At 39.7% G+C, this 13,318-nt stretch overlaps 1 protein-coding gene across 2 annotated transcripts in view; it reads right to left on the bottom strand.

The window, feature by feature from the left end:
• cep192 (centrosomal protein 192) overlaps window positions 1–13,318 on the bottom strand; it is a 43,968-nt gene that overhangs the window by 18,619 nt on the left and 12,031 nt on the right. For both annotated transcript variants that reach the window (XM_072394945.1, XM_072394946.1), the window contains exons 21-32: window positions 11,200–12,043; window positions 10,942–11,047; window positions 10,610–10,766; window positions 9,517–10,192; window positions 9,020–9,211; window positions 8,510–8,658; window positions 6,957–7,187; window positions 6,644–6,769; window positions 5,165–5,296; window positions 4,937–5,000; window positions 4,648–4,787; window positions 3,662–3,754 (exon numbers count right to left, since the gene is read on the bottom strand). In XM_072394945.1, coding sequence (XP_072251046.1) covers window positions 3,662–3,754; window positions 4,648–4,787; window positions 4,937–5,000; window positions 5,165–5,296; window positions 6,644–6,769; window positions 6,957–7,187; window positions 8,510–8,658; window positions 9,020–9,211; window positions 9,517–10,192; window positions 10,610–10,766; window positions 10,942–11,047; window positions 11,200–12,043 — 2,910 coding nt within the window. The remainder of the gene's footprint in view (window positions 1–3,661; window positions 3,755–4,647; window positions 4,788–4,936; window positions 5,001–5,164; window positions 5,297–6,643; window positions 6,770–6,956; window positions 7,188–8,509; window positions 8,659–9,019; window positions 9,212–9,516; window positions 10,193–10,609; window positions 10,767–10,941; window positions 11,048–11,199; window positions 12,044–13,318) is intronic.

The raw sequence follows: 13,318 nt of genomic DNA, 5'->3' as shown, positions 1-13,318 counted from the left end.
AAAGAAATTAGCTGAATATCAGAAAAAGCTGAAGGTATCAGTGCTCACTCTGCTGGCTCCTCATTCACAAAAAACAAGAAGGAGCAAAAACTAAAAGTTAAATATTTTAAAAAGTGTAAAAGTTAGAAATACCAAAAGTCAAAGCTAGAATCTTCTGAAACAGCTGAACGTTTAGATACCAAAATTGTAGAAATCGGTGAAAGTATGCAGAAGTAGTTAGGTTGAAAACCCTGACAGGTCATCACGCTCTTCACCCTCCCTTTCTCCCTTCCTCCTCTCATCTGAAATTCACTGAGCAGATGATGGAGCAGGTCAACACTGGGCTCAGATCTACCCCCCAACCCAATCCCTTTTTGTCCCCCATAAACCCCCCCACCAGAGCGGCCAAAAGTTCGCCACCGAACCTCGCCCCCACCAGAGCAGCCAAAGCGACGGAGCCCAGCCTCTCTCCCTCCTGTACCTCCACACCGCCATCATGTTCCGTCTCTGCAGTCTGATGTGTGGAGGGTACGGGCTGCGACAATTATGACTGTCGTGACTTTTGCCAGGACAAGCTAGGACCCTGTTTATTAGAAGGTTTTAAAATTTCTGTACTTTTAGATGACAGAAGGAGAAATGTGGCTCAGTGACCAGTAAATAGAGAGCTTCGCCTTCTGGCTCAGTTCCTTCTTCACAATGACGGGTCAGTGCAGAGCCCGCAACACTGCAGACGCTGCACCGATCCGCCCGTCAATCTCACGCTCCATTCGTCCCTCACTTGTGAACAAGACCCTGAGATACTTGAACTCCTCCACTTGGGGAATGATCTCATTCTCGACCCGGAGAGAGCATTCCAGCTTTTTCCGACTGAGAACCATAGTCTCGGATTTAGAGGTGCTGATTCTCATCCCAGCCGCTTCACACTCTGCTGCGAATCGCTAGTTGGGAAAACATTCTAAATTAATAATTTTAATCACTGAGCACACCTGGATTTTATGTTGTTCACTGAAACTTGGTTAGACCAAAATAACAGCGCTGCTGTTGTCACTGAGCCGACCCCTCCTGGTTACAGTTTTATAAGTGAGAACAGAGTGAGCAGGAGGGGTCGCAGTCTTATTTAATGACCTTATTTAATAATCCTTTCAACGTAAGCAGATATATCCTGGAAGTTTTCAGTCCTTTGAATATATGGCTATACAGCTGAAGGCCTCACCCAGAGTCCCGTTTCTGAATGTTTACAGGCCCCCCCAAATACTGTGCAGACTTTTTTGATGACCTCAGTGAACTGCCGTCTATGATCTGTGTTCATTTTGACTGTGTAATTATTGTTGGTGATTTTAACATCCATATGGACAACCCTCAGGACAAAGGGACTAAAGACGTGAGTAACACTCTGGCCAACTTTGGGCTGACTCAGCATGTGAGATTTTTTCCCGCGATCGTCATCCGGAAGTCAAAGGAGACAATATTACTGTTGTTGTCGCCCGCCATCGGAAATAAATAAACGCGATGGAGAATGCACCGTTGTGCATCGCGTTTGTGCCATAACCATACTCATCACAAATGTAGAGGGACGTAGCTTCATCTTGCTCTTTGTTCGCCATCTTTCTCGAATACCTTAGTTTGTTGTTGTTGGTGGTGAAAACATCAACCAGAAGTGGCTCTATTAGCGATAGCTGAAATGGGTACAACGTACTGTGGTATGGCATGCTTTGTGCCAGTGATTCGATTCATTCACCGCCATATATCCAAGGGTAATTACCCTTGCTCAGATAAGGAGCATAACCCAACTATAGCTATAATCAAGTTAATCTCACCACGTAGACTCACTGACTGCTGCTTTTGATACAGTTGACCACAATATATTACTCAAATGAGTGGAGAACTGGGCGGGTCTTTCCGGAACTGTACTGAACTGGTTCAGATCATACTTGGAGAACAGGAAGTACTTTGTGTCAATAGGTAACTTTACATCCGAGCAGACAAGAATCAAATGTGGAGTTCCCCAAGGTTCCATCCTGGGACCTCTTCTGTTTAACATCTACATGCTCCCACTGAAACAGATTATAAAAACAACAAAATAAACTACCATAGCTATGCAGATTATATATATATATATATATACACACACACCATCACCAGAAGACCGAGACCCTGCACCCTGACCAGAACACCCTGACCGAGGCCCTTGTTAAATGCATTCAGGAGATTAATGACTGGATGTGCCACAACTTTCTCCAGCTAAACAAAAACAAAACTGAGGTAACCGTCTTTGGAGCCAAAGAGAAACTATTAAAAGGTCACCACAGAGCTTCAATCTATAAATCTAAAAACTACCAACCAGGCCAGAAATCTGGGTGTAGTGATGAACTCAGACCTAAATTTAGAAAAACACATTAAGGCAATAAGAAAGTCTGCCTACTATCACTTTAAGAATATATCAAGGTTAAAAGATCTGATGTTTCAGCAGGACCTGGAAAAACTAGTCCATGCATTCATCTTTAGTAGGCTTGATTATTGTAACAGCATCTTTACAGGTCTACCTAAAAAGTCAGTTAGACAACTGGAGCTCATTCAGAACTCAGATGCTCAAGTCCTCACGAAGACCAAAAAAGTGGACCACATCAGTCCAGCTCTGAAGTCTTTACACTGGCTGGACTTTAAAGTTCTGATGCTGGTCTAAAAACCTCTAAATGGTCTAGAACCAAAATACATCAGTGACCTCTTGACCCTGTATGAACCTTCCAGACCCCTCAGGTCATCTGGATCCATTTAAAAAAAAATCCTGGAGACAGAACCAGACATGGAGAAGCTGCATTCAGCTTTTATGCTCCACATGTCTGGAACAAACTCCCAGAAAGCCTCAGATCAGCTGAAACACTCCGTGTACTAAAGTCCAGGTTGAAGTCATCCATTTTCAACTGCATTTGAATAAAGCTCCAAATAAGCTTGAGTTTCAAACGTAATCATATTTTAACTACTGATTTTATCATCATTTACATTTTTATTTGTTTATTTCATCTTATCTTTTATATATATTTTATTAAATTTTGTATTCAATCTTATCTTTATCGCTCTGATCTTATCTATTGTTCCTATTATTTTGTTTAAATCTGAAATCATGCTTTTTATTTCTACTCTTTTAATGTCTCTGTAAAGCACTTCGAATCATCTTGTTGTTGAATTGTGCTATACAAATAAACTTGCCTTGCCTTGAAAAGAGGAGAAAGAGTTGAAATTTTGTTCATGTTTTTGAAACCTGTTTTTTTTTTTTAAATTGGTGTAATATTTGAAAAAGCTTAACCAATTGATAATAGCTGAATGTCTTGTGACCCATTTCAAGTTTCAATGGTGTCTCTAGCTGAAAGCATGCAGAAGTAGTTGGTTGGAAAGAGGAGGAAAAGTTGAAAGCATTTCACATTTGAAAATTTGAATAACAGTTAAATATTTTAAAAAGTATAAAAGTGAGAAATACCAAAAATAATAGCATAAATCTCTTGAAGGAGCTGAACGTTTTGATACGAAATTATTAAAAATCGATAAAAGTATGCAGAAGTCAATAAACTAAAAAATAAATAAAAAAATTATATATATATATAAAACAAAAATAAAGGGAAACAGGAAAACAATGCTTTACAGCATTCTCACAATAAAGACAAATACAATAATAGGTCAAAATTACCTTCAGTTTCAGCTGCACATCAATGTTTCCTGCATTTTTTAATGGCAGCTTCTGTTGGGTACATTTGCCCACTGGAACACAAAGGCTGAGAGTCTAGACAAAGGAAGCACAAAAATCAGCTTACTGCCAACTCTACAATGGCAAAGAAAGGTTTGAATACCAATCAAAGTTAGATTATTATCTCAAGTTATGTGTGTATGCACACACAGCAATTTTGTACAAGGTTGAAAGTCATACTCAAATTCACTTAGTTATCAGACTTGCAGCTCTTTTATATTCTGCTGTGATGAACACAAGGACAACTGTTGGTAATGCAGACCTGCTGCATAAGGACTGTGCTCACCACATGTGCAGTAAATTGGCCTCAACAGATGATGGCATTATCTGCACTGCCTTGTAGTCACACCAATTTTCCAAACCTCACATTTCTGAAATGTCACTGATCGTATTCAAGATGCTCATGCATCACAGAAGTAACAATAACTGGACAATTCTGATCCAAGAAGTCAAATCTGACAAGAGTTGTCATCTTATGAAGATTAAACAAACACAACTTAAGTGCATAAATCATCAATCAAGAGAGTGATTGTTCAGTAAATCCCTGCATCAAATAATCAGATTCACATACCACCCTTCTTCATTACAGAGGAACAAATTAAAACAGAGCTGAGGAGAAACTCATATCAGTCTCTTAATCCATTTTATGGTTTTTCCAGTATTACTCTCAAAAATAATTTTGCCATTTACACTGTATTGCTGATCTGGGTTTGGCGGTTGCCAGGAGAACGGTACTTGTCAGTACCGTACTTTCAGTACCACTATAGTGGACAAGCTCATTGAGGTTTATCCATTTCATTATTTGAAAAATTTACCAGTCTCAAAGATACATTAACTTTGACGTTAAGTCTTAAATCAAAAAGGTAAAACTTAATCATGTAAAGATACACTCAGTCAGTCTGATAATATCCACACAGAAGCTGCACTACCTGCAGATCTTTAGGAGCATGGACCCTTGCAGTTCCAGACCTGGCCTTGAGGGGAATACTCCTGATAACATGACTTGGGCCTGGAGAGTCCACTTCAATGTCCACCCGACCACTGTATTCATCAGGTGGACCGAGTTCTCCTGAAAAACAACTGAAGAAATAAGTTAACCAGAAAATAACCTTCAATTTTGTTATACAATTTTCCTTCATCTGCAGAATAGAAAAAAAAATAAGTGACTCATTAAATTATTAAATGAGACGCATACAGTATTCTAAAAGGGCCTATTACCTGAAGAAGCTGTATACTTCTGGGGGGCCTTGAAATGGACCCAGACAGTGAAGATTTCTGGATTCTGAGAGAAACAGTCAATCATGTCATATTAATTTTTAAAAAATCCTGTGCCTGAATACCACATAGTCTCAGTCATTTTGAGAAAAAACATGCAACATGACAGAAAAATTACTAAATAAATAAATAAAGATGTTGATTAAGGTTGAAATTATTTTGACAATTAACCTCTCCATAGCTGGCATGCATCACATGATTCATCACAGAGGGAGAGGACACTGGAGTCATGTGTCCAGCCTGCTCAGACGTCATGGCAACAGGGTGCTTGGAGAAGGTGAAACATCGCCATGCTGTTGCATTCTGGAAGAATTGAGTTCAGGATGAGGAACATTCAAGTCAATGCTTTTAATGGGTGAAAAGGCAAACCAAGGATCGCTTGTAAAAAATCCATTTCTGCTGCACCACTTTTAAAGAGGAGGACAGAATAAATGACAAAAAAAGAGAAATTTTTCAAAAAACACATTTAATGTTAAGTTACCATGATAGGAAAATCTTAAAGAAATATTATACGTTAATAAACACCACAATTTGCTTCATTGGTTTAGTTATTTGTAGTGAATTCAAGTGTGGAATTTAATACAAACTTAAGACTTTAAATGACTGCAACATTCTTTTGTGGGTATGGTCAGTGTGGAAATACCAGATGGGGGATTTCTACATCAAAGAAGAGAAATTTACAACAACCCTTGCCCACGAAAGCATTTTGGGGGAGTTTTCTCAGCCCCTCTTTCCACAGACCTGTGCCATAAATTTAGGTAAATGCATTAATAGCTTAGTGCTAGCTAGTGCTTAGCTGAACAAACAACGGACCCTCGCAGGAGAGTATTGTGGAAAACCAGAACAGGACCCTTCCAACCCTATATGGGTCAAAGTAAACAATGGTGACAGTTTGTCCTGACTCTGACTTGTTCACCAATTCCTACCGACCGAGTATACTATAGTTCGTCATAAAAAATTCTTTTTTTTTTTTTTTTAAAAACACTTCTGGACACTACTTAGGTCACACAGTTTGATACATCAGGTCAACACCGTAAGCATTTTTGTGATGTACTGGGAATAATTTAGTTTTTTGACAAATAAATTCAAAATGCCTTGTGCTGTTTATGTTTAGTTGATCTGGTCTGTTGCCATTTATCAGTAAACGCTGATACTGCATGAAGCACATTATTTTTGCAGCACAACTCATCCACTTCTCTTGTGCTGGCAGATATATCACAGAATCTGTTACTTAATGAAAGATATTTTGAACTCGAAATATTCATTAGTGAAAAAAAACAAACAAAACAAAAAAATACATACATATATGTGTATATAAAAAGGAAACAAGTGAAAACAAACTTGAAAGTGTCTTTGAATATTACTAATATTACATTTTTACTGAAGTTTTGGTGGTCTATTTAATCGTAAGCTTTTTGTCCTTGGTGCTGTGCATTATGTCAGGCATTTTCTGGGTTTGTGAAATCAGTTAAGAATACTTTTCAGAGTACATTGTGTGAAGTAAACTATATAGCATAACTTTACATTAGGACAAAACTTTAAAAAAAAAAGTGCATCACTGTTATGGATCAGCACGTATCTTCTTGAGTGAGAGATTCAATAATATGTATAATTTTTACGATCAAGTCAAGATACACCAAGTAAACTTACTGCACTGATGACCAGACGGATGGGTACTGTGGCATGAGTTCTGTTGAGCAGTCTAAGAGCAAGAGATTTAGCACTCCCTCCTGACAGGTCTCCAAAATCCAAACAACCAGATTTGCTCACTTCGATCTGAAAATATAAATTAATTTGAAGATCTTGTCCTACGCAATGTGAACACATTGGTCATTCACTTACAAAATGAAAACACAACTACACACTTTTAGAATTTCAAACAACCAGTTCAATAACTCTTTACCCAAGTATTTAATTTCACTTTAATTTTTTATGCATTTTTTCTAAAACAAGAGGTCCTCACCTCTAGTGCAGGGTTCTCCGCTATAGCAACAAGCACCACTGTTTTGGCAAAGACATTTGCTCTAGCTGCCAACTCTGTCTCAGCTGATGCAGGCCAGGAGCAAACACTGAAGATACAATGGTAGATACCAGCCTGTGGAGGGATGAACAACACTTTTTGTTCCTCTGTACTCTTGGGGCCAATAATGGTTTTGTTCTTCACCATTAACCACTGGTAAGGCAAGCTGTCCACCTGTAGAAATTGGTATGAAAAATTCAAGCATAGGTGGGAATATCTTTCACTGAGTGACACCAACTAAATAAGCATTTTTTAGCTGTTAGTTAAACCACATTCTATTGGGCAATGAGCAGTCTTTTCCTTCATAAGCTGGTAATTTAGGGTTATTCTGGACACAATTTATCTGATCCTGTACTTTAAATTAGATAAAATATATTGTCAAAAGTATTTGCTCATCTCCTTTTACACACATATGAACTGAAGTGACAATTCTTAATCCATAGGGTTTAATATGACGTCGGCCCATCCTTTGCAGCTATAATAGCTTAAACTCTTCTGGTCAAGATTTTCACAAGGTTTAGGAGTATGTTTATGGGAATTTTTGACCATTCTTCCTGTAGCGCATTTGTGAGGTCAGACACTGGTGCTGGATGAGAAGGCCTGGCTCACAGTCTCCGCTCAATTTCATCCCAAAGGTCTTCTATCGGGTTGAGGTCAGGACTCTGTGTGGGCCTGTCAAGTTCTTCCACAACAAACTCGCTCATCCATGTCTTTATGGACCTTGCTTTGTGCACTGGTGCACAGTCATGTCGGAACAGGAAGGGGCCATCCCTAAATGGTTTCCACAAAGTTGGAAGCATGAAATCATCGAAAATGTCTTTGTATGCTGAAGCATTCAGAGTTCCTTTCACTGGAACTAATGGGCTAAGCCCAGCCCCTGAAAAACAACCCCACACCATAATCACCCCTCCAAACCATACACTTGGCACAGTGCAGTCAGACAAGTACCGTTCTCCTGGCAACCGCCAAACCCAGATTGCCAGATGGAGAAGCATGATTCGTCACTGATGATTCACCTCCACTGCTCTAGACTCCAGTGGCGATGCACTTTACACCACTGCATCCAACACTTTGCATTGCACTTTGTGATGTATGGCTTGGATGCAGCTGCTCGGCCATGGAAACCGATTTCCATGTCCCCGCTCTGTCATTTTATGTGGCCTATCACTTCGTGACTGAGTTGCCAATCACTTCCTCTTTGTTATAATACCACTGATCGTTCACTGTGGAATATTTAGTAGCCAGGATATTTCACGATTGGACTTGTTGCACAGGTCTCATCCTATCATGGTATCTCGCTGGAATTCATTCAGCTCCTGAGAGCGACCAATTCTTTCACAAATGTTTGTACAAGGAGTCTGCTTGCCTAGGTGCTTGAATTTATACACCTATGGCCGTGGAAGTGATTGTAACACCTGAATTTAATTATTTGGATGGGTGAGTGAATACTTTTGCCAATATAGTGTATGTTCTTGGACACGTAACCCTCAGCTTACCTTCTCTCCATCAATGGCTAGGCTTGTGACAGTGATTGAAACTTGCTGCCATCTCTCAGAGGGGTTGAAGAGGCTGAGGGAGGTCTGTGAGGCAATGCCCACACAGCAGGCATGAGGAAACCGAAGTTCTTCTGGCACCACCACTTGGCCTGAGGATGATATTGGAACAGTGAAAGCTGACACAGATATACTGCCCTTTGTGCACATGAAAATGTAGATAATGTTTCTTTTGAGTAAAAACAATTAGAAGCCAAGAGTTAAATGGTTTAAATGACTGCACCAAGTTTTAGGTGCCGAGCACAGACACACAAAATATTGCTTGCCCATCATTTATCAGCTGTTGTTTACCATGATTCGTCAAAGCTTGACAATCACATATCTAAATCTGACACATTTGACCTCACAATATTTGAAATATTTTGTCATTTGTATCCGTTTTAAAAAGTCTATACAGTATATTCCAAAGGTTAGAAGTAGGAAACACATGAACAGCACTAAGACGACTGCTACCTCCAAGTTCCTCAAGACCACCTGTAACCAGTGGCTCTCCACCATACTGACTGAATGGTTTTCCCATCATTCTCATATCCTGTTGACTCTGATGTGGTCTTGTAAGCTGATGAGACTCAGCAGTTCCAGAAATCCCCAAAGGACCTGATGTGGGGTGACTGCGTCTCACAGTTTGTTCACTCTTTGGAATGCCTGAAATCAAAGGGAAGAGCAACTATTATTTATTTTATTTTTATTCACTCATCATGATGGCCAAATCATGTGATAATATATTCAGAAATCATTGTACATAATTAAGGCAATGAGTTATATATAATATATAACTATAATATAAACTATAAATAAATGTATAGCTCTCTTACACGTATATAACATCATGCTAATGTTGTGTTATAGTATTATGAAGAAAACATAAGTCGTAGGTATATGAATTCTGCTGTATTTTACAGTTTTGACAGAGATATAAAATATAAGTTGGAAGAAAAAAAAAGACATGCCTGAAGACGACATACTGTAGAGACTGTTCCCTGTTGGGCCCACATGGAAAGCAGCAGGATGTAATGGAGCTTCAGGTCCCAGATACAAATGATTTAACTGGGAGTTGAAGAGAGAGTGTCCAGTGATGAGGGTCTGAATATCTCCTTTGTGGGAAAAGTCAATCATTCCAGGACATTGACGTTTAAAGCTGGGGATTTGCACATAATGAAGCCCTTCTGCTGAGTAGGCAGGGGGCATGCCAAGGCCACCAGGATATACTGATGACAACATTGATGTAGCACCTCGCCACTGCTGGGAACCCTGAGCTGCGGAGCAGCTCGTTTGCTGAATGTTTACATTGCTGCAATAGCCTGAGTCCATCTTAGTGAGCTGTCTTCCATTGGCCTCAGAAAGATGCTTGTGATTCTTGCATCCTGTGGAAATGTCACTAGAACAGTGATAGTTGCATTCACTCTGGCTGCGAGTGCAGATCAGAGCAGAGCCACTATGTGAGAGCTCTGAACTTTTACACTGCTGTGCTGGTAATGTGTCCAGACTTTTAGAATGTTGTGGCTGATTATTATCAAGGTTTTTTGGAGGGCCAAGAATATCCAGGTTAGACTGAGCATCCGTTTCCACAGGTGGGGTTGGACTGAATCGGATGATCGTGGTACTCAATGCCATTGTGGAGTTATTCTGTGGGCAGCAGAACAACCCAACACAATGAATATAAAACTTTCCAAAACTAGAACTTTTTTTTGATGGCTCACACAGAAAATCCATTTTTTTATCTGTTTTGATCAGATAAATTAGGTACTCCTGAACAGCATTCATGTTTTAAAGAGTTTTGTTTGTTTGTTTTTTAATGAATGTATTATTTGGCTAAGCATCATCATAAAAAACATTTTTAAAAATTAAAAAAGTATTCTTCCCAATCAAAGTCTTTTAAGACAACACGGTGAAACACTAAATTTAAACAATAATGTCCACATGACAGTGATCTGGCTATGTGTGCTCTTGTTATTGAATTTTAATGTCATATGTTGTGAAAAAAAATAATTCCAACTTTCAGAGTCATTACAGTCCAAGTTCAACAGCTTTGTCCTACTGTACCTTTAGTCTCTCAGGTGTAGGTACAACAGTGCCATCATTCATTGAGATGTATGTGAGCCTGCTGAGACTGGGGCTGGAGCAGGTAGACTGAGGTGAGAGGTCAGGCACTGGACATCCGTCTGCAGCAACTCCATTGGATGAAGAAGCTGAAAGCATACTGTAGAGAAGAACAAACAAATTAGATATCAAGTTAGTGGCTACTATTACAAATGCACTGTATCTGTCGATACTAATATTTACGATACTAATATATAATAAATAAATAAAAATAAATAATATATAATAAAATGCATTTGATCAATAAAAAAAAAAAAACATGTCTGATACAATACCATTCAGCTCTTGGAATGGAGGTCTGACTTGGAGAGGAGTGAGTAAGAGGAGAGGTGGACGGTCTAAAGTTGCACTGAGATTCCTCAACACATGGCACAGAAAAACCTTTTGGAAGTTCAAAAAACAAAGTTTAACGTTTAAACACTGGTATATGCTGACCTCTCAATAGTCACACACCAAGGGAATCCCAAATATCAATGTACACTTATGACTGCCATTGTTCACGTCAGAAGTCTGATCTTTGGGTTATTACTTACCAGATGGAGGGTCCCTTGTCAAAGGCTGAGCATTTTGACAAGGGAAGCCAACATGCTTCTCCACAGAGCTATGAGGTAGAGAAGGAGCAGTGGGACTCACTGGTGGTTTTTTCTCTGGAGAGTCGCTGGATTTGTGTTGTGGCTGCTGGCCAACACTCCTCACCCTGTGGTTTGAGGGAGAGGAGCCTTTAAGGCAAGGCAGGCCTGAGTGCCCTTTTCTCTGGTTTGGAGAGGTTCTGGGTAAGCTTTTATCATTTGTGTGCAAGGTTTCTGAGGTTATAATGTTGGATGTTTTGGGGTTAACTTCTCCTGGCTTGACTCCATTTTCTGTGGCCATTTTGCATGTAGAGCTAAAAGTCTTGGCTGAAGAGGCAGTAGTTTCATCAGATTTCAGTTTGTCTGCAAGAGGCTTAAGTGGGGAAGCTTGCCCTGAGTTCTCAAGTCTTTTGGCACTGCAGAGTGACACATGAGGACAAGGAATTGAGCTTCTTTTTAAGCCATCCTTCTTTGTTGGTGACGACACATTGGAGAGAGGCACAGCAGGGGAGTTTATATTTCCAAGTGTCATTACTTCTCGTTTGTCCTCCTCAGTTTTTGTACTGAAAGGCTGATTCTCGCTCTCTTGTTTCGTGAGATATCCTTGTTGAGGGTTCCTCTGAGAGTTGCTGAGATTCTCAGCCCAATCACTGAAGTCAAAGGTTATGTGGGCCACAGAGGAATCACTGGTGTCAGAGATGTTGGCCTTTTTAAGGTATTTTTCTATGTCAAAGGCACTAATCTCTCCAGCACAGATGCTTCTCTGCAGAGTGTCAAAGACAATGCTCTGGTCTGGCTCAGGAAGGACCTATGAAGAAGACAAACCAGGGACTTTAATGTCTTTTAATAACTATTTTTACATAACATTTGACAAAAATAACTGTTGACAAGCTTTATATTGAATCTCAGCAACACAATGTGATTAGAGAGCTTACAAAATTAACTACATTCAATCAGGTGGTACACTCTTGACAACTTGGCAGTAGGGAGCTCCAGAAGAACTTTTTCTGTTTTTAATCACGCGTGAACACTATTGAATATTTTACGAGGATCAGTCCAGAGTGTAGAAGAATCCCTTTGATCAGCATTTTAAGTAGAACTTGTAAGTTGTGTTATTCTAAAAGCATATAGATAGTAATTCTGTCTAAATGCATGTTTGGAAAGTTACTAATCAATTCATTGTATTTCACAAAACATAAGTAGAGATTCCTAATAAACAGTAGCAAAACTTAGCAGCACTCCTAAATACAGAATACAGAGTCCACAGTTTTACTGACCTAACCAAGCTGGTTTTTAAGATCAGATTTATTGTCATGCATATGAAAATTCCACACAAAATTTGTCCTCTGCTTTTAACACTGGAGCGGTGGGCAGCCATTCACAGCGCCTGGGGACCATGCGGGTACGGTGCCTTGCTCAAGGACACTTCAGCCGTGACAACTGACACCTCTCCAGCTGTCAGTTTCACCAATCTTTTTCTTTTTGAGTGGCGAGAGTGGGAATCGAACCGCCGACCTTCCGGTCCCGCAGACCGTTATTGGTCGACCCACTCTAACCACTGAGCATTTTGAGCAGAAAGAAAGGGTCAATGACATTGGCCACACTGACCTGGCCATGTCTGTGACTACAAATGTCAGTTCATGATTCATTTTAAACAGAAATAATATATTCCAAGAGATTTTACAGAGTTCCAGATGCATGGAGAATTGTGTTGAGACCGAAAGCAGATAAAACTTCATGTTGAAGGTATTTTGACTGCAAGTCTCCTTCAGCATCAGGCTGCCAGGACACCAGTGTACAAGATGGAGGGGCCGATACTGACAAAACCACTTAGATACAGTCTCAGGACAGACCAGGAAACTGTGTAATGCAATTTCTGTTTTCTAATTCAATGGATTGCCTTTTATGTTTCTTAATTTACTCTACCTCTCCTGTTCAATCCTCTCTAGACATTAAACAAATATTTGCTTTGCTATAAAGTGTGTGTTATGACAATCGCCAATCAGCTGATCCTTGAGCATTAGATTCAGTTTTTGATCCTGTATAATACTGCAGCAGGAAACAACCACCTCTACTTCTGTTA

Source organism: Leuresthes tenuis, unplaced genomic scaffold (assembly GCF_036924035.1).
Source record: "Leuresthes tenuis unplaced genomic scaffold, fLeuTen1.0.hap1 SCAF_10, whole genome shotgun sequence".
NCBI lineage: Eukaryota > Metazoa > Chordata > Actinopteri > Atheriniformes > Atherinopsidae > Leuresthes > Leuresthes tenuis.
The sequence above is the reverse complement of the archived record's forward strand: the minus strand, read 5'-3'. Positions and strand labels throughout refer to the sequence as shown.